At 44.1% G+C, this 21,628-nt stretch overlaps 1 protein-coding gene across 6 annotated transcripts in view; it reads right to left on the reverse strand.

Moving 5' to 3' along the window:
• LOC139701303 (kalirin-like) overlaps window positions 1–21,628 on the reverse strand; it is a 117,053-nt gene that overhangs the window by 36,608 nt on the left and 58,817 nt on the right. For 3 of the 6 annotated variants that reach the window (XM_071615267.1, XM_071615266.1, XM_071615268.1), the window contains 12 exons: window positions 21,507–21,573; window positions 19,746–19,849; window positions 19,492–19,561; window positions 19,095–19,181; window positions 18,217–18,309; window positions 17,410–17,460; window positions 16,541–16,618; window positions 12,667–12,852; window positions 12,134–12,305; window positions 7,526–7,764; window positions 4,781–5,037; window positions 1,251–1,374 (listed from right to left, as the gene is read on the reverse strand). In XM_071615267.1, coding sequence (XP_071471368.1) covers window positions 1,251–1,374; window positions 4,781–5,037; window positions 7,526–7,764; window positions 12,134–12,305; window positions 12,667–12,852; window positions 16,541–16,618; window positions 17,410–17,460; window positions 18,217–18,309; window positions 19,095–19,181; window positions 19,492–19,561; window positions 19,746–19,849; window positions 21,507–21,573 — 1,528 coding nt within the window. Of the gene's footprint in view, window positions 1–32; window positions 93–1,250; window positions 1,375–3,962; window positions 5,038–7,525; window positions 7,765–12,133; window positions 12,306–12,666; window positions 12,853–16,540; window positions 16,619–17,409; window positions 17,461–18,216; window positions 18,310–19,094; window positions 19,182–19,491; window positions 19,562–19,745; window positions 19,850–21,506; window positions 21,574–21,628 lie in introns of those variants that run through there. The other 3 variants (XM_071615269.1, XM_027936084.2, XM_027936083.3) reach the window with 3 other exon arrangements.

Consider the following 21,628-nt stretch of genomic DNA (forward strand, 5'->3'; position numbering starts at 1 on the left):
GGTAGGAAATAGGACAACATAGCTGCTTCTACCTCCATGCTAGTATTAGGGTCAAGATCATCACACTCTGACTCCTCGGAACTGTTCGTCTCCTTGGTTGGCAGCATGAGGAAGGGGGAAGAAAGAGAACACAGTTAGAATGCAGGTAGCTTTGGCTAGGAGAGAGGAGAACTTCAGAGAAGCATGGGTGATGGGAAACTGGGCAGAGAAACAACCAAGTGCTTTGAAGATGGGGGCATGAGTCACCAGGGCAGCAGCATGCTCTTTTAAGGGAGAGGAGGCTGGCACTGTGGACAGCTGCTTATCTCACAGGAAAGAGCAATGGAAGCGGCTGAATGAAGCATGAGTGTTGTGGAATTTCAACTGTTGTCTCCTGTGAGGCTGGACTTCTCAGATGGGGGCCAAGGAAAGCACACAATTTCTTTTCCCCAAGAAGGATGTTAGAATGGGTATTAGTTGCTGTTACTCTGCTTAAGGGGGCAAACCAATTGCCAGGCAGACAATGACACATTTTCACAAAATCAATGAGTGTGGAATTTCCATTGTTCAGAGGAAGGTCTTTTCAGAGGGCTCAATTTACACAATGGATATTATATTGTTGGGGAAAACAAGGGTCAGCTAAACTCAGGACCTGTGATTTCAAAGTGATAGATGGATTATTACAAAGCAATAACTCAAGCTTTACCAATGTGCCTCTCTGCCACACCTGTGCATTCGGGGAGGCAAGTAAAATGCTTAAAGGTGATGTTGTCTGAACCCTGGGGAAAAGAAATAAAACTATACCAAGGACACAGTGGCCCTTAAACTCCCAACTTCAGCCTTTCACTGAGTTAGGGGTTTAGAGGGCATCCCTAATCTCTTTAACCTGCATGTATTCCCAAATCTAGGATACTGAATGGGCAGCTTTGAGAAATTTAATATGAATGAAGCATCTTGCATTTCTAAGAGAATAATGCTGCAGATAATTTTGCTTTAAAACATCTGCATAGTATAAAAAAAAAGTATAAAAGAAAACAAAAGAAGTACTTACTTGAATTGAAGTTGCCAGGAGAAATAAAAAATGAAAAATAAATTGATCTTGCATGCAAAATCCTGCTAAACTACTTCCCCTCTGGTCCCGACACTGGCCCCCCCAAAAATAAATAAATAAATAAATAAAATAAAAATCCCCATCCACCCCAATTGCCTTTTGAGAATGCTGCGGGGTGGGAGTAGATGAGAGGGACACAGCTCTGGAATACCTTACTCACTTTAACAGAGACTTTGTTGCCCAGAATATCCTTGGGTTTACGAGGCCCTGTGGCTTCATTTTTACCCGTGTTCTCCACTTCTGCCCGCTTTCTCATGCGTAGAGTATGCCATGAACATGACTTCCTGTTGTACCAAAAAATGCACCAGTCAAAACGGCAGGTTGGGGCAGAGTGAGGCGGTGGGCGGGCTCACCGCCACTGAGTCAGGTGAGGTGCTTCAGTCCAGCCCTGGCTTCCAAGGCCCCAATCCTGCACGCCAGGTAGTGGCTGGTGGCTAATCTCACCTCCCACTGGAAGTGAGCAAGGATGAAATTTGACCCCTCCTGAGGGATGTACAAGAGTGATTACAGTATGTGGAGAAAACATGAGGACTGGATCATTAAAGTTCCCTGGGAGGTTTGCAGATCATCTGATGGAGGCTTCTAGGACTGAGTTCTTCTCATGAGGGCAGGGTGGATGGGAAGCAATGAGTCGGAGTGGAATAGGGAAGTCAAAGGAAGTGTATTCTATTGTGCATGAGCCACTGACAGTTCCCCAGGCCTAGATATAATGAACCAAAAGGATGATTTTGAGGTTTCCATCTTATTATTTATGTTTGGGTATGGCCACTCCCAAATACCGTAGAACCGACAGGATTTCTGGGGCAGCTGACTTAATTAGTGGTTGAGCAGGACTCATGTATCTGGGTACTTTAGGACAAAGGGTTTTGGACTATTCTCTGTATCACTTAATGTTTGTGAATATAGGTCCTCGAGTTTCCCTGCTGAGACAAGACCCAACATGTGCTCCCAGGGAGGTGACAGTGGCAGTGCCTTTTCATGCCTTTCTAACTTCTTTTTTTCCCACCAGGAGTTTGGGAGCTCCTTCTTCAGAGATTCTATAAAGGGAAGGTTGGAGCAGAGCTCTAGAGTTCCACATCTATCAGACTTAAAGGCAAAGACAGCAAAAGTCAAGGCAAAAACAGCATTAGAGACCCTGAGAAGGCAGCATCAATTTTGCGTGTGGGCACAGGGTTTGGGTGAAGTTCCATTCATTGTCTGCAGTTAAGTGAGGCTTGGTATCCCTTCAGTGTCTCCTTGTCAAACATGGGGAAGAGAATCTTCATTAAGGGGAAGGGATAGGTGAGATTTAGGGGGAAGGAAGGTACTCCAAAACACAGAGCATCTCCTTGACACTCCTTATATGCCAGGATATCCCAAGGGAGGTGCTCCAAAAATAATTCATCACCTAACACACAGGCTCAACAATTAACCTGAAGAGGAAAATGCAATCACAGTCAGGTTCCTAGGTCTTTTGGCACAGTGAGTTCCTTTAGAAGGCCAGAGCTTGCCTGGACCTCCTGGCTGGGCAGGCTCTCTAGATGGCCTGTGTTCTAGTACCTTGCTCCAACTGTTCTCTCAGAGAGAACAGGCATGGAGCAAACCTTTAGCTCAATCTTTTACTCCCAAATCCATGTCCCTGGCTCCTTCTAAGAATATCTCAAGTCAGGGAGGTCCTTGCTGAAAAGGTCCCCTGGGGCTGTCAGCATGGTGTGTATGTATATGTGTGTGTGCACCTGGAAGAGTGTTCTTGTTTATCATCACCCTCTGGGCTCCTCAGTATGCTTGGTAAGAAATGACAAATGTTAAAAATAGCATTCAGAACACTCAGAGTAGTGTAAGTGGCAGGACAGGCTCAATTTCAATTTTTCTTCCCAGAAGCACTCGTCATCATGTTCTGGGGAGCTTCCATCTCTTGGCCACAAGCCTGGGGACTGATGTGGACACAGGGTTCCTGTGACATTTATCCAGTAGGCACTGCAACCAGCTCTGACCCCTGTGGTCCTAGCATGGGAGTAGCCATCACTGATAAATACCAACACCATTTTTAGGCAGTTTCTCTCCTCCACCTCCACCAATTCTCACGCAAGAGAGGCTGGTAAGGACCAAAATGACCAGTGTGTATTTCAATTTGTTCTCTTTCCTCAGCCTGAGCCTCCTCTTCCCTTCCCTCCAATGGAAAGTGTGAATGAGTGACCAAGAGACCCAGTGAGGAGGAGGAAGCAGTGCTTAATGCCTGGGTAACTAGGGCATAGGTCACTAAGAGTTAGCTCTGCCAGGCTGTTGGTTAATGGGGACGTCAGTGCTTTGAGAGTCTTTATTCCCAGGGTTTCCTAAAAGGCACCAAAATCATGTGTCTTTAGAATAAAATGGATTGGGCCCAGTTTGTTTTAGGGGCCACTACAGATTTCCAGTTGGATCTGCATTTACCTGACAAAGCCAAGGTAGCTTCTATCCCCTGATCCAGAAGGGCCAAAGCAGCATGGTTTGGCTGGTGCTACTGCTCAGGTATCTCACTGGTGTGCCTTGGGCCCCTTCTGTGGCTGACTGTGCAGCATGAAAAGCAAGCCAAACACTGTTTCTCCTCTAGCCATTCATTTATGTCAGCACCTCAAGGTTGCCCAGTTGTTAGGAACCCATTGGACAGCATCTAATCTGCACCATTTCTCATCTTAGAAGTCAGAGAAAACCAAAAAGGGCTGTTTTGAAGGGAAGGCTACGGTCATAGCTTTAGTGATAATGACACTTTTTATGTAGAAAAAAAACTGCCAATGCATTCAACCAACTCCTAAAATATAGAAAAGGAAAGAAAAAAAAAGGAGAATCATTTGCACATATAAGAGTTCAAGAATAATGAGATGGGGGAAAAAGGGTCAACTAGTCTTTAACCTCATTAAAACATGCTCATGGTGAAAATTTATTTTACATATTTAAAATAGTACATTTAAAATTATTAGTTACATTACAGGTACAATGATGAACATTGTGACTCTCCATCGTATTGCACAACCTGACTTCATCCATATGGGTTTCTTTAAATAGTGCAAAATATTTTATACAGGAATGTGTTCGGAAGGGTTTTCGCAACGAAAATAAGGAAAGAAATATCTTACAAATTACCATGAACATATATTAAAGTGACAGGGGAGGGGGGGGAAATTTTTTAAAAAGTTACAATCTGTACAGAGGAATTGCCACAGACAACCAAAAAGTTCCCTCTCTCCTGGGAGAAGCAGCAGGCTCTGACCTACTCAGGTCTGGCATTTGTGCTAAGGTCATTTTTTGGTGTCAATCAAAAAAAATATATATATATCTCAGTAACTTCATACAATATAAATAGAAGTCCAGTCCAGTGAGTCCCGTGTTGGGTCAAATGTAGCAACGGAAGGCATGCCTTTTGTCACCTAGGGTTTCAGTAGGGTTCTTGTCTTAATGAGTGGGTGGGGGAGAGGGAAAAAAAACCCAGAAAATTATAAACAAAAAGCAAAGAAAAACCACAACCACCACCAACAGATAAACCAGAACAATCCGGCCTGGATGCCTCACGCTGCGGAAGGTGCCAGCACTCAACCCTTGGTTCCAGTGGCACCGTCGAGGACAAGCAGCAGTAATTCCCTACTGTGTGTTTGCATTTTTGTGCTCTTTTGTTTTTGAATTTTTTTTTTTTTAATCCACATACTCCTTTCCCGGGGAAGCCAACGAGGCACTTACTTGATGCTCCCGTCACTATTTTCTGCTGCTGCTGTGGCTTTGGTGAGGGGCGCCAGGATGCTGCCGGGGACCCAGCCCTCAGCTGCAGGGGAATGGTCGCTGGCAGGCTGGTACACCAGGCACATGTTCTGCTGGTTGACGGCGAGGACCTGGACCACCTCACCTTGGCTCACACAGATTTCATTCTCCTTCAGTGCATAGTAATCTTTGATCACGGCCATAGATGAGGTCCCGTTGCAGCCACCCAAGTCATTCTGCTAAAAGCCAAGGATGAAAAGGACACAAACACAAGGAGTGGTTCAGATGTGCTTGCTCTGCACCCTACTGCATGGCTAAGGCCAAGCCATCAGCAGGCAGAACATTCCTTCAGTAATAATATACTCATAAACATGTTCCACATTTCATAGGATAGTAAAGCAAAGGGTGAACAGGTATAAATACTGCCAGTCCTAGACCAAGCAAAGGTGTAAAATACCCTCAACCTGAAAGCCCCTTCCTAGTATGCAACCTTCCTGATGATGTTCTCTTGCTAATGGCAGGAAGAACCTGGCACTAGCCCAGGGACACATAAGTACCTGAGCATAGCACAAAGCTCAGGTCAGGGGTCACCATCCTCCTCTGTGGAAAGAATACAGATGCTTTTGCTACTACATTTTTTTTTTCCTTTTGAAAAAATATCAACTGACCTTGCTCTACATTCTGAGCCTCCTTGAGACAGGAGTTAAGAATACACTTTTGCCTCATTTGAAGGCAATGCCATGACCTACCTTGGCCCAATTCCTTGTGGGAACAAAATGCCTCACCTCCTGCCCTCATTAACAGGGAAGGTGCTGCCTATTCCACCTTTTCACTTGAGTCTCCACTAGGGCTGCTGCTTCTTGATAGATCTGTACCTCTCCAGGAGGCCCTGCGCCTCTTACAGCATGCTGGGAACCAGAAACTCTTCAATATGGTTGACCAAATGCCAAGCTGACTTCCATTGATTCACAAGGGCTGTATCTTTATAAGGGACAAAGTCATTTCCAGGTGATATGATGAAATAGGTTGGTACAGTCAATATGAACAAAATTGAACTTGGACATTAAGAATTAATTTTATATACCTCTGAGGGTCTCCTTCCATTTCCATGCATTTTCCCTTCTCTCTCCCTTTCCCTCCCACCTCTCATCCCTGTTTAATGTTAATCTTCTTCTCATGCTCTTCGACCCTACTCTGTTCTTAGCTACTCTCCTTATATCAAAGAAGACATTTGACATTTGTTTTACAAGAGGAAGTGAGGGGAAGGGGAAAAATAATACAAGGGGGACAAACGAATGTCAGTAAAGGGGGCAGAGAGAGAAGAGGGGAGGGGAGGGGAGGGGAGGGGAGGGGAGGGGGGATAGTAGAGGATAGGAAAGACAGCAGAATACAACAGACACTAGTATGGCAATATGTAAATCAATGGATATGTAACTGATGTGATTCTGCAATCTGTATATGGGGTAAAAATGGGAGCTCATAACCCACTTGAATCAAATTGTGAAATATGATATATCAAGAACTATGTAATGTTTTGAACAGCCAACAATAAAAAAAAAAAAAAAATTTATAATTAAAAAAAAAAAAAAAAAGAATTAATTTTAACAAGAGGAATATCAATTAACAATTTTGGGAAAAATAAAATGACACATTCAGACTATGTAGGTAATCAATGTAGGCTGCCCTATTCGCAGACTCATTGAGCTCTAGGGAAAACGGAGGCCTGACAAACAAACTTGCTGAGGTTTTAAAGCAAGTGTGTTTCAGAATGTGGAATATAAACCAGATCACTTGATTCCTAACCTAGTGCTTTCCCCATTTCTCTCTTGTTCCTACTACTTTTTTAAGGGTCAAACCAGCTGTGTAGACTAGTTCTATGGTTAGGTCTACAATTATCCTCAAGTAATATCAGAAGCATGGATTGTGGAGACTGGCTTCTCCATTCACACATTCATGATCAACTTCTGCTTGCCACATCAGCCACTGGGTGGTGAAGAACTGTGAACTTGCTTCCCTAGGTGCTCAAGACAGGCCATCATTAGAAAGGGCTGGCTCCTCAATTCCAGAAAACCAAAGGCCAAATATGTTCTCTGATATGTGCATGCTAACACATGATGGGTGGGGGTGGGGGAAGGGAAGAACAGAAGTTCAGTGGATTAGACAAAGGGGAATGAAAGAAAGGGAGAGAGGATGGGAAGAGGAAAGACAGAATGAATCAGACATATGAATATGCCACAGTGAAACTCCTCATCATGTACAACCACAAGAATGGGATTCTAGTTAGAATAAGTTATGCTCTGTGTATGTATAATATGTCAAAATATACTCTATTGTCATGTGTATCTAAAAAAAATAAAAAAAAAGAAAGAGGAAATATAGGGCTGTCTGCGGATGGCACACACTGGAGTCGTGGCTTTTAGATTACGCATAACCACAACTACTCTATTTGATAAAATTCACCCATTTTCATGCTTACCATCACAATAATCCTTTGTATGTATGAAGTTTTTGTAGCTGATAATAGCCCTTTATCACAGAGTGTCTGAGTCAGAGGGAACTGGTCTAACTCAATTTATAGGAGAAGAGAGGAAAATAATTGAGACTAGACTGTATTAAGTGGAGTGTTCCTGCTAAAATAATTAGCATAAAAAGATGCTGTTTCCTAAAGTGGCCTCTGAGGCTGTGCTTGCAGGGTGGTGAAGGCAGGAGTGAAGAGCTGGCACTTACTTTGCTGGCCTCGAACTTGTCCCCAGACTGGTGGTAGTCAAACCCTGGACTGCCATTGGAGGTAGATATCTTCAGGGGTGGCAGAGGCGGGTTGTAGGTGGAGCCCTTTGGGGGCTTCTCTGAGCCCACGGGGACAGAGGAGTAGGGCCTGGGGCTGGCTTGAGGAACTCTAGCAGGCTGGGACCGCATCACAGCTGTGCTCCTTTCTTTCCGCTGATACTCAATGGGTGACTGTAGTGCTGCAAGGTAAGGGCAGCTGGTCATCCTAAGCTTTGGGAATCCCATGAGGATCTGGAGGCTTACCAGGTACTGGGCTTTGTGCTAGGCAGAGTGTGGATATGTGAGGAAGTTACCACCTTTGTTTTTACAGAACTGTGAGAACCAGGGCACCTTCCTAAATAAGGAAAATAAAAAAACAAAATGGCAGCACATTCTAGGTGCCAAGTGTGCAAAGGGAGGGGAGGAGAGCAGGCTCTGTGGGACGTGCTTGCAGGTGTGTATGTCTGGGGATAGGGGATTGGGAATAAAGAGCTTTGGGAGAGGGCTGGCTATCCCTCTGATATTTAGATTCTGCAGGAAGGAAGCAAATGAGAGGTCTTCAAGGAACAGGCTTCAAGGCTTCAAGGAACACCTGGAGTCAGATGTCCCAGGAGCTGAAGCCCTTGGGTTTCCATGGAGAAGAAGATTCAGACAAGCAAGGGAGGTTGAGGGTGATGAAGTGGATGATCTAGAAAGCCAGGACTCTTAGGCTGGACTTAATTCTGCAGATCACGAAAAGTGACTGGATTAAACGAACTTTAAGGGGTTGGATTGTGGCTCAGGTAAAGCACTTGCCTAGAATGTGTGAGGACCTGGGTTTGATCATCAGCACCACATATAAATAAATAAAATAAAGGTATTGTGTCCACCTACAATTTAAAAATATTTTAAAAAGTGAACTTTAAAGTTGTAAATTCAGATTCTATCTCAGGAGACACATTTTATGAACATCAACTTTGTAGCAGTTGGCAGAGGAGTTGAAGAGGAAGAGACAAAAGGCTTCCTGTCTAATTCAGAAGCTAGGAGACAGTAACCAGCAAGAGGCCAGAGGGTCTAGCGGGAGCAGGGTTGTGTGAATATAAAGCAGAGATGAGACTGACGGGCTAGGTGAGATCAGCAAGCAGGAAAGGAAGATGGCTCAGGTTGGAGACTGAGAAAATGGTAGTCAGTGCAACTCAGAAGACAGGAGAACAAGCTAACTTGAAGAGAAAGACATGAGCTTTGTTTTACTGAGTTTAAGATAATCAAATTCCCAGGATTGATCACTAAAGAGGTACAGCCAGGCAAATGCCATCCAGGTAGAATGCTGGATGACTTCAAGGACTGGCCTGATGACATTGTTTTGGTCAGTAATCAGTGTGACAGCTATTTAAATGGGTTAACAGCAGGAACCCTGAGAACTTTCAGTTGTAAAGGTATTTCCACAGTGACAGGTCTGCATAGGATTCAACATAGGGCCAAACTCTTTTCTATTTGAGGTCTTAGCAGGAAAAGATGGGTTGAGATGCTTGTGTGTGTCTCTGTAAATAAAAGCCTGGCCCTGGGCCATCACCACAGCCTTGTCTCTCGAGTGTGGCCAAGTAGGCAACAGGATTGCAGAGCTCAGACTTGTGCCTGGGGAATCTTCTATGGGCATTAAATGTTTAGGTAACAATAATCTGTTAGTAATCAAATCTAATCCATGACTCAATACCTAGCATGTGAAATTGGGTTACTACCTGGTTATCTGCAATGATTGTGCTAAAGCATTCGAAAAGAAGTATGCCTTCTTAAGTTAGCTACATAGAAGCCTTACCTTCTTCTTCTTTTTTTTTTTTAAATTTTTTTAGTTGTTGATGGACATTTATTTTATTTATTATATGTGGTGCTGAGAATCGATCCCAGTGCCTCACACATGCTAGGCAAGCGCTCTACCACTGAGCTATAACCCCAGCCCCAAAGCCCTACCTTCTTTTATCAGCCTCAATTTGCATCATTTAGGTCTTAGGATCAGAAAAACTGTATCTCTGATAGGTTCACAGGTTCAGTGTCTTATGCCATAGTCTGTTTCTTTCTTTGCTTTGCTTGCTAGGGAGCTCACAGATAAATGTAAGTCCTTCCACTAGCAACTACATTGCAGTCTTGTGGTTAAGAGCCTAATTTGAAATCTTGTAGTTCTAGGTTCACGTTTTCTATCATCTAGTGTTTTGTGATTTTGGATAAGTTTCTTAACTTCTCTGAGTCTACCTTTTGTCACCTGAAAAAGAGTAGGATGATAATACTTATCTTTCCATGTTGATGTAAGGATAAAATGTGGAAAAAAAAAAAAAAAAACAACAGGTAAAATTGCTTAATATAGTGCCTGATGTACAGTAAGGACTCAATATATGAGAGTGATTATTGTCACTTAAACAATTTCTGGCTTCAAATCTTTGTCCTACTTTATTTTTCTATGGTCTTAAGTTGATGAACTTAAAATCCTCATTCCAGCTTAGAATCAGAGATTACTAATCAGTAGGATGCAATTTAAATGGATATATTTTGTATATTTATATGTCTTGACATTAAATTGTTCTATCAATAAAAACATTAATCCAAAATTGTATATACAGAAATTTTAAGCTAAATACAACTTTTGCTACTATCCCTCAGGGGGCAATTTTAGATTTTTTTTAGAATGGAAAAGAGCCCTAGAGAGTCTAGTTTTTTCTACCAACCTTTTGTATAGCTGGAGGGCAGAGGGCATGCCCCCCCCCCCACCCCGCCCCAAATCTTTGTAAATATGTAGTTGCTTTGACTACTCATATTCTATCTTAAAAAGTATGTCATCCTGCTATATAATCTCTATTTTTTTAAAAATAAAAACATTGTGTTTACTCCTTTACCATGGAGAAAACTGACACTTTAGGGCAGTGGGCCACGCTTCCTTGTAGCCAGTACTGATGGCCCACCTCAGCTCACCCCAGCATGGGTAGAGTAGATCTAGCCCCAAACTGTCCTTTTATTTTTTTTCTTTTTTATTCTTTATTTACATATATGTTTTTTGGTTATCATTGGACTTTTATTTTGTTTATTTATATGTGATGCTGAGAATCGAATCCAGGGCCTCACACATGCTAGGCAAGCACTCTACCACTGAGCCACCACCCTAGCCCCAAACTCTCCTTCTCAAAAAGCAAGTCAACTGAGGCCCAGAGATACATCGTGCCTTGCCCAAGTCCTCAATTAGGATGTCATCTCTTATCTTTCTCCACAGCATTCAGTTCCATGCTAGACACCCAGAAAATGCTACGTTGTATCATTTGAAAGTCTAGATCTAGTACTGACAAGCAGAGGTGACAGGCCCAAGGGTTGGCCCATGTGTGAGTGTACATGTGTATGTACATGTATGAGTACACCTACCATCTAGTACCAGCCTGAGTATAGGCAAGTGATATATGCAGAGGTGGACCTGTGGATATGTGTGCATGTGTGTGCGAGTGTGTAGATATAAACACATAGCTTGTGATATAGATGTCAGCACTGTACTGGGAAGAAAGGATGGGACACCTAGGGCTGGTCTTGTATGTATTTGAATGTGTGCATACAAGTGTGAGTACATATGGCCGTGGAGTCAAGTCTCAGGGCAGGCAAGAAGGGGTGATATATCTGGAGGAGGTCCTGTGTGCATATGTGTGTGTGTGTGTGTGTGTGTACATATCCAGACAGATATATTTGCTGACTCTCCAGATTTACTTTGCTACTGGTTCCATTTTGCCTTCAACTTCAGGCTCCATTTCTGTTGGAGAGACTTCTGAGCTCACCAATTCAGCAGATCAGCACTAGTGTAAAAATGTATGCTTCCTTCATATGTCAAGCACAATGTGAAGAAATCCCAGCAGGGCAAAAATAAAGAAACAGAAGAAGGTAGGGACTCTCCTTCATTCCACTTGTTAGAGGATTCCTGGAGGGTCATAGAGAGCTATATTCTCTGCATAATCAATTTGTTGGGGGTATTTTGGAAATTTAGAGGTAGTGATCACTTCTCAATTGACAGGGGCAAGGTCAGTTAGGAGGGTGGCTTATCTGGGCTCTTGCTGTGCTGGGAACAGAGAAGGGATTTGAACTGATCTGCCAAATTCTGTTATCTCTACAAAACCCTAGTGAGGGGTTGGGGATGTAGTTTAGTGATAGAGCACAAAAAATTTAAAAATAGGAAAAAAAAAATAGCCTGAGAGAGTACCAGTCATTAGCCACCAAGTGTGAAAACACACATCACTGACAGCCAGCCCCCATGAGACAGGATGTCCCCATCTCAGAATTTTTCTAAAATTATTACCAGCTGGTAGTGGTGGCCAAAAAACATGCATGGCATGTCCTAGAAGAGAAGATCCCTTCTGTTGGAAAGATGGACCTTCTTTCTCACACCCAATCTGCTCCATTTGTGAATTCAGGTTCAAAAGAATTTTAAAGTGTTTCTGAAAAGTAAACAGTTGGAGTCCATATAAAATGTGTTCTGAGCTCATAACTCTCCAAGAGCTTAGACCCAAGGAAGGTAAGAGGTGTGGGGTTCCCTGAAAAGGCCCTGCAGGAAGCAGGCGTGGCACATACCATTTAAGAAGTCTCGCTGTGTTTCTAAGACTTGATTGATGTCCTGCACCCAGGCCTGCTGGATGTCCGAGTTGGCAGCTTGCAGAATGACCCTTTCTGAAGTCTCCCTGTTCATGAGGGCAAATTTGCAGGGGTCATTGTCCACGTTTTCCTCCAGGACCAAATAATTCATCTGGAAAAAACAAGTTGATCCTTTTCATATTGAAGTTGTACAAAACAGGTACCTATCACTGGACCTCAAAGTTCTTTTATCTCAGGAGAAGTTTCCAAAATTTGCCTTGGATTTAATAGGAAATACTCTGCTTTTTGCCTTTGAGGGTGGGGGGAACATGCAGGATCTTGCTGGAGACCAGCTGGGGGCCTGTCACTGTTTCCCATGGGTGATCACTGTTTTTCCTTCAGCCTTCTTGCTGGAAGGCTATTAGGCTGAGAGGTCCTTGAGGCTCTGGGTCCTCACCACTCCAGGGCCTCATCTGAGGGACATAGCTCCAAGAACTTGGCTCTTCCTTTCTGTACGCCTGCTGGCCCCTCACCTTGATGCTCTTTTTGAACATGTAGCCTGGTGTAAGGGAGCCCTTCCTGAGCAATTCGCTGAAGATGACAATCTGCTCGAAGAGGAATACACGCCTCTCTTTGGTCCGGGACTGCATGCCGGCGTCCAGCTCAATCACATAGAATGTGTCCTGCTGCAGCAGCTTGCCCTGGGCGGTCAGGGTGCCCTGATGGAGACAGAAGCCAGAAGCCAGTGAGAAGCGAGGCGGACACAGCCCTTTTGGGCCACATGATGTTCCCTTCTGGGAACATGGAAAACAGACGGGCACTAAAAGCCTTGGGAGTCTAGTAAGACACTGAGTTGGGACCCACCCACTGGGACAGATTGAGGCCACTATCCTATTCATACAGGGCCCATGAGGGAAAGGATAAAAGGGTAACAGAACCATTAAAAAATAGCTCCCAGGAAATGCCAGAGAAAGGTAGAATTATTAGCTAAAAAGGAATGGGAATTATCCTGGCCCCTTCATGTTTTTTATTAAAAAGGAGAATAAGCCTGGAGCAGTGGCGCATGCCATAATCCAGCAGTTTGGGAGGCTGATGCAGGAAGATCATGAGTTCAAAGCCAGCCTCAGCAAAAGTGAGGTACTAAGCAACTCAGTCAGACCCTATCTCTAAATAAAATACAAAATAGGGCTGGGGATGTGGCTCAGTGGGTGAGTGCCCCTGAGTTCAATCCCTGGTACTCTCCCCACACCCCCCAAAATAAGAGACTAAAAGGTAAGCAACACTTGGAACTAGAAGTGGCCTTTCTGTCCTTGCAGCTCTGACAACAGTGCCTGCTTCCCCTGTGGCATGGGCCAAGCACCTGGGGCACTCTGTAGCCAGGAACTTGGAACCAACCTGTGGCCAAGAAATGTGAGGCAGGCAGGCCTCAAGTAATCTGACTAGCCAGGACCCTCTCTCCTTCCTCGATTGTTTAGGATGGGGAGAGTCTGAAGTTTAAGTGTCCTGCTAAGGTCAACAGGTGAAGTTGGGTTACCATATATATAGGCTCTACATCAGATGGGAGATATTTCTCTGGGTCCTGTGATTCTTTGTCAAATGTCTCCAGCTAAGAGGCTACAAGCTACATAGCTGAAGAGGTACAGTATATTCGGCTTGTTAGCTTCTAATGTGATTTTCAAAGACATTGTCAAAGGGAATATGCCCAACCCAGCAAGTTGCACAGAGGCTATCAGAAAGCCTGCACAAAAAGACCCTGGCATCTGAGACAGAGGTCAGAAGCCCTCCTCTGCACTGTGCTCTTTCTCAGGTGACGACTTTTACCCTTTAGTGCAAACGTGGGCCATTTTCTGCACTTGGTGCCTTATTCCAAACATGACCTGGCACAGGGGTCATTTTTTCTTTTGTGTGCCTGAGAAATGCCTGCCCTCTGCTTGGCTTCTCACTGCCAAGGTCGACAGCCAAACAGGCTTATCTCTACCCTGGTCCAAAGTTAATATTAAGCCAGTGACCAGCTAGCCAGGAAAGCTCTAAAAGCTCTATTAATATTACACAAGAACTGATCTTGTGATAGAGGCAGCCAATGCTAAAGAGAAAGCCAGAGATTGGAGAGGGAGGGAATTAGAAGAGGGGGGCTCCGGCTTCTCCCCATGGATTCAGGGAAGAGACATACATTCATTGTCTTTCTCAATTAGCTGAAGGAAAGCAAAGCAGATTCTCTGCAGCTTGATGAAAACAGGTCAGTGCTGCTTGATTTCAAAGAGAAAAGAACTGCATGCTCCTCTGTGTGGGCTTACGTGGACACACACACACATGCACCCTGAAGGCTCACTTGGGTAGGATGGCACAATCAGATGCCATTCTTCCAGAGACCCAGAGAAAGGCCAGTCAGACTCTTGTTCAGAAAACACAGGGGCTTCAAGATCCAAGAGCAAAAGGGATTACTTGGTTCATCCAGAATAGCCTCACACTTGGCATAATGCCAAGGGAGAAAGTATAAAAGTCCCTCCAGTATGACCAAAGAGGAGCCACACACACACTCAAAGAGCGTATTTCTGCTGAGTAACTCTGCTTAAGCTAACAGGTCAGGTTTGCCTTGGAGACCCTCCACCTAGTTCCTATCACAAACAAACATGGAAACCAGACAAGGACACACAGGATAAGGAAGACAAGACAATTTGGCTCAAGAATGTCATGAGCCCAACTTATTCACCCAAACCTGAAATATAGCACCTCCTGATTAACTTATACCACTGGTTTACCTGTACCATTTAATCTATTCTGATTTAGCTGGGGAGTGGGGGATGGGGAGGGGGGTCATTTACTAATTATCTCAGCTTCAAAGAATCCATTTTCTTCAAAAAGGAATAATGAAATCATAGATGGCAGGATTTACTGGGAAACAGGATTAGAAACCCCACATCTTTTTCCAGGGGTATCAGTAACTACTAGGTACCAGTTAATAACTGTTGGTTATAATTTTATCATATTAATATTCAAAACATGTTTAATTTATGAGATTTGGACATCAACTTTTAATAGTTATTTATGAAATATAAATTAGGAAAGTCAATTTGTCTTCAAATGTTCACTGTTAAGGGCTGAACTGTGTCTCCCTTTGCCCCCAATTAATATTTTGGAGTTCTGACCCCCAGGACCTCTGAATATGACCTTATAGGGACATGGGGGTCTTTTTTGTGGGGGAGGGGACCAGGGATTGAACTCAGGGGCACTCAACCACTGAGCCACAACCCCAGCCTTATTTTGTATTTCATTTAGAGACAGGGTCTCACTGAGTTGCTTAGTGCCTTGCTTTTGCTGAGGCTGGCTTTGAACTTGTGATCTTCCTGTTTAGGCTCCTGAGCCGCTGGGATTACAAGTGTGCCCCTCCATACCTGGCTGGAAATGGAGTCTTTATAGAGATAATAAAGTTAAAGTGAGGTCATCAGTCTGAGTTTTAATAGAATATGACAGATGTTTTTATAAAAAAGAGAAATGTGGACACAGAAACACATCGACAGGATGTGAAGACACAGGGAGAATGTCACTGAGCATGACATCAGCCTCAACAAGCCAAGGAGAGGGGCCTGAAACAGATTCTTCCCTCATGATGCTCCGAAGGAAACATCTCTGACTACACCCTGATTTCAAACTTCCAGCCAGTTACTGATCCCCTATCATAAACAAACATGGAAACCAGACAAGGACACACAGGATAAGGAAGACAAGACAATTTGGCTCAAGAATGTCATGAGCCCAACTTATTCACCCAAACCTGAAATACAGGTTTGGGTGAATAAGTTCCAGCCTCTAGAACTGTGGATATAAATTTCTATTGTTTGAGTCACCCAATTTGTGGTACTTTCTTTTGGCAGCCCTAGCAAACCTGTGTGTTCAGTTATCCTTGGGACATCTGGCTTTGTTCCTTAAGACATGGTTCTTCTCTTCAAAGTCCAGAAATGTGTCCTGAGAGGTTTTAGAATTAGAAATGTTCACTGATCTAAAAATTCACTCATTACATAGATCTGTTCAACAGAAACCACCCTCTTTAAAAAAAAAAACACAAAGACTGTTCATTTTCCCACTTAGGATCTATGCCCATCACATATCCTGCTATCCAGCTGTCTCTCATAGTCTCAGTCAGGAAGGAAGAGGGAAGAGGTCATTGCCAGCTTTAATTATAAAGAACTTTGGGTTTTTCTAAATTCATTGGAATTCTGATTCCAGTTTGGCCAAGAGCTCTATTTCTGCCCTATCACTGGACTTCCTAAATAGATGCATCTTCCAGGCCTGGAAACCAGGGGTCTAGGCAGAGACGGCAGGACACGGGGCTTCAAAGGGAAGAGGCCTCAGTACTCGGCAGGACTCCCACCCAGAGGAGAGAGGGCTGGAAGCATTCCAAGGGCTCACCTCAAAGCCCTGCAGGCGTCCCAGATTCATCATGTCATTGCAGCGTTTGGGAACAAGGCACATTAACTCCACAGCTTTCTGCGGGAAAGAACACCGGTCACTCAGGAGAGAGAACAGCCTTTAGACAGGAAGCTCATGCAATTCAGGGCTAGAAGACAGAGACCTTGCCTTTTGTTAGTGCCTTTATTTTAGGAAAGCATGTGGTCCTTGCTGCCCACTCTCAGAGGACCATGGGGTTCTGTTTAGATGGGGCTCCATGTCAGTCACCCATGTTGGGGCATCATTACCTCGTCCATTCTTATCCCATCTCCCTGCTTTCCCCTCCTCATCTTTTCTTTCTTCTTTCTGTTGCTTCCTGATAGCCCAAGTAACAGCTTTGCCTGGCTTGGGAAACACTGAGGTTTTGACCTAAAATAGCCTGCCCAGAAAGGCTATAACCTCTCTGGCTTAAAATAATCCCAATGGTGACACAAAGGACTTCACCTAGAGAGTAGTCCTTGGAATGGAGGTGGGGGACTGAAAGTGGAATATTGGAGTCAAATACTACTTGGATTTGTGGATAAAGTTACATATTGGATTTGCAATTTTGCCCACTCTCTGGAGGATGTTAAAGGTGTCAAAAACCACCCTTCCCTAATACAGATCTCTTGCAGCCACAAAGAGAGCAGCAGTAGGCTAAGTGCTAGGCTGGCCCAGGACAGAATTCTTGAATTCTAGAAAACAACACTTTGCACATTAACTAGCCATTTTTCATGCTGCTAAGAGTGAGAGGAGTTGGCCTGGACCCTTGGTTTTCCTGAGACAATCTTTTCCCTTTAGGGCCTAATGCAGTCCCTAAGAACAGAAAGCATTACAAGCAGAAAACTCACCTCGATATCTGAACACTCCAAGCCAGCCTTCTCACTGTATCTCAGGAAGTCCTAGCAAGGAGGGGAAGCAGGGAGGAGTGCAGGGAGGGGTACAATTCGTTAGTAAAATAGTCAGAGAGCTATAAAAAAACTTATTGTAAAAATGCAATAACATCCTAAGGAGTTTCTTTCTAGGCAGAGGTGACAATGGTCTGCAGTAGCTGAGAAATGAAATTATGAGTCATGCTAGATGTAATGACATAAAGAAGACCCCCCCCCCCCAGGACATTCAACATTTCAAAGCTAGGGGAGATGGGAAGGGAAGAAAGAAGGGAGGAAAGTAAAGGGGATAATGACAGGACAGGATGAGAGGAAGGGAAGTCCAGACTTTTCCAGTTAGTCTCAAATTCCATAAGAGAAAAAAATCAAGTCAAACTATTATTTAAAATAAAATATGATCAAGTTTTAGGTATTACTCATCTAAGGTCTTTAGGGCTTTGCCCTTCCTTTCTTTTTGCACTCATATTCCACTCTGATTTTATGTCATTATTTGTTAGTTTTGAAAGGTATTAAGTCAGTGAAAAAAAGTGAACTGGAAAAAAAAAATCAAGTAACCATCAGTTTTAAGGGTAGAAGCAAGAGCTATGCAAATTATCTGGGGGCAGAGCTTACAGAGTAATATAGTAGAGGAAAGAAAAGTCTGCACCTCCAAAGCCCATGCCTGCCCACGCAGTTCACTGTCCCTTCACAGTGTGAAGGAGACAGAGCCACTGGCTGTAGCCTAAGGAGATGCTCTTCCAGCCCTGGCCTGGGCTCCCAGCATCTTACCTTGAGGAGCAGCTGGTATTTTGTTATTCTCTGAATGGGCTTGATAAGGAAGTCGCTAAGCGTCAGCCGTTGATTTAGCTCCTGCTTTACCTCCTGAAACACAAGGGAGCTATGTTAGAAAGAAAGGAATCCAAGAGCTGAGTGTTCTGGGTCAGGGTTCCGAGGCATGGATCACCCGTCCTCATGTTTCCCAATAAAGTTCAAGCATCTTCAAGTGAGGAAAAAGGTAGAATTGCCTATACATCCGCTTGTTTGTTAAAAACACTACAACATCACACAGGCTACCATAGCCTTCTTGCCTGGCTACGGTGCTTTCATGGCAAGCACTGTCACACCTGGTCCTCTCGTAAGTCTTGGGAGACAAGCTGAAACAGGTTCTCTCATCTCTCCATAGCAGAGTCAGGCAAGAAGAGCTGCCCCAAGGACACAGTGACCCACACAGCTGAGCCCTGATCTCTGAGAGAAGGTGCTGCCTCTCTACCAACAAAGTCAATCCATCCAGGCTTAAACCTCTGGGAACAGAAACCAAGGCTATGAAGTGACTGCAAACCCCTCAACCAAGGAGAGGCCCCAGCAAGCAGCCCAGGGGGTCGTGCAGAAGAATGTGGGCACAGTTTGCTCTGGGGTCACTGGGGAAGGATCAGAGCTTCCAATCAGTCTGTTTCAGAATCATTCTGCTAACGGAAGTTCCTCCCGCAGTCCACAGCTGGGGCCAACTCAGCTCCTTGGAAGCAAAGATGCTCAGGGGAACTAAAGTAAGCAGTTAATGGCTCTGTTGAGGCAGCGACTCCTGTGGGTGGACGATGGCTGGTGTTTCTGAATGTGGCTCTCTTGGCCTGAGTTTCCCCTTCCTGTTCAGCAAAGCCGGAGCAGCTCACCTCAAAGTAGGCGTCGTACTCAGCTACGATGTACTCCGAGCGCGGCTTATTCTGGCAGTACCACACGTAGATGTGCAGCTTCCGCTCCTGACAAAGCACAGGGAAAGACGGGGAATGCGCCAGTCAGGTATCTTGTGCCTTGTGCTCGCTCTCTGAGTGCTGAGCTATTCTACACATGGAGGTGGGAACAGGGGTGACCCACACTTGGAGGAACACTGAGGCAGTTAGGAAATGTAGTGGGCTGGACCCCACTTCCACATGGCCAAGATGGTTTAAGAAAAAAAAAAAACAACACAAAACAACCTCAGAGACGGGAAAGAAGAAAAGTGAATCCAGGAAGAGTGGAAGAAAGAAGGAATTTTAAAGTGAATGGGGAGGAGACCAGTGTGTCACTCACATGTTTAATAAAGAGCTGGGCCAGTCTGTCTTGCTCTTGGATACATTTTTCCAGTTCAGCCAGGAAAAAACTAAAAGGGGAAAGAGTATGAAAGGAGGAAGTCACACTGCTTGGAACTTCATTACCTCTCAATGGGAGATAAACGACAGGAGATTCCCTTCAAACTCTGTCTTTTACATCTGATGCAAGAAAAGGATTCCAGAGTCCAGGATTTCCCAGGATGCCCTGACCCTCAGGGCAGCTGGGACACTTACTCCTTATGCCAGTCATAAATCTGGTGAATGTTCCCAAACACGATTTTATCCTTCCCTCGCATATCCTCAGGAACGCCCTTCTCTTCTATCCTCTTCATGAAGCCCTGCAGGGGACAGGCAGTAGTTATAAGAGGATGCTCCTGAGAAAGCACCTGCAGGTCAAGGGTCAAGGCCACCTGGAGCACCCAGAGAAGCCCACGCTTTGTGTGAGTCTGAGGGTGATGCTGCTGTAGTTTTTCCTATTCAGCCAAGACTCTGCCCTTGGGCAGAGTGAGAGTCAAAACTTTTATGAAGTTTCTGGGTGCTTTCTATGTCTTAGTGGTACAGCACATGCCTAGCATGCGCCAGGCCCTGGGTTGCATCCCCAGCTCTGCCAAAAAAAAAAAAAAGAAAGAAACAAAAGAAAGCCGAACAAAGAAGAAAACGATTCTCTCTCCTTCCCTGTCTCCTAACTCAAGTTAATTATATTTTTAAAGACTCAGAACTAGATACATCTGGCCTATAAATAAGTCATAAAATGTTAACACTTTAGGCTCTGTAGCAGTCCTATGTCATCTCATTTCAGCTGTAAAATCAGGTTGTGAGGTTGTACAGGCAGCACATGGCCCCATCAGAGAGACAAACAAAAAAACCCAAGGCACCCATGTTATATTACTTTTAATCACACCACTGATGTCTGAATTTCCTGGATTTCAGTTTCTCAATCTACAGATTCCCAAGGGGGAGAGTGACTTTCCATAAATTAGAATTCAGGTCCTCTCTATGCCTGGTTAGTCTCTTTATCCAAAGCTCAGGATTGGCAAATACAGAGCCATCTATCAGCAGAGTTCACAGGATGAGGACTTAAAGGGCAACTGTTAGGAACCAGCAGGCAATTTAAATATTAGGAATTCAATTTTTAGACTTCCTATCTTTTTTTTAAGATGCTAAACAAAACGAATCTAGGCTATCTAAATTATCCATTTACTTCCTTAGGCTTTGTCCTCCAAAAAAGTGTCTAAGTTCTCAAAAGTTAATCCCTATGGAGCTGGAGCTGTTGTATTTATTACCAATTTGATTCCTAACTGGGGACCTGTCACTCTTGCTTATTGGTGGCTTTTTCTTTGTCTGTCTCCTTGGTAGCTATGACATTCTCTTTGAACTCTAAGGAAATGTGTAAGCCCCAAGATTCCACTCAAAGTTACCTGGTTTGTGCCCAGGGTGCTCAGAATTCTGAAGAATATATGTTCACATGAGGAAACATCTAATAGCCTCTTAAGATCATAACTTGGTCACCCCAAACAAGGTGAAATGGATGCAACTCTAATCAAGAAGCTCCCCAAATGCTATAATATTTCTGCCCTTACCTCTCTCTAAATATCATAAATGTTTCAAGGAGAAAAGAAAAAAGTGCCTGCATATTACATTTGAATTATACCCTTTAAATCATCTTTGTGTGTGTGTGTGTGTGTGTGTGTGTGTGTGTGTGGTACTGGGGACCCAGAGGTGCTTTACTGCTGAGCTATATTCTCACCCCTTGTATTTTTTATTTTGAGACAGGGTCTCCCTAAATTGCCAAGGCTGGCCTTGAACTTGTGATCCTCCTGCCTCAGCCTCCTGAGTCTCTAGGATTACACACCTGGCTATCATTTTAATACTCATTCCTGCAAATACCCAGAGAGAGTAAAATACATGCAGCCATTAAGCTAACCCCCTGCCCATGTAGGGTCCAACCTGCTCCTAGTTGGGTGAGCACAGACTCACTCTGCACCAGATACTCACCTCCACCACAATCCCCAGGTCCTTGACATAGTCTTTCTCTGTCTGTACCAGCTCATTTAGGACAAACCTGAGCAGGAGATGAAGAACAATGAGGGTTCCTCTTTATTGTTAAGCAAGAAGTC

This window comes from Marmota flaviventris, chromosome 8, assembly GCF_047511675.1.
Source record: "Marmota flaviventris isolate mMarFla1 chromosome 8, mMarFla1.hap1, whole genome shotgun sequence".
In the NCBI taxonomy this organism is placed as follows: Eukaryota; Metazoa; Chordata; class Mammalia; order Rodentia; family Sciuridae; genus Marmota; species Marmota flaviventris.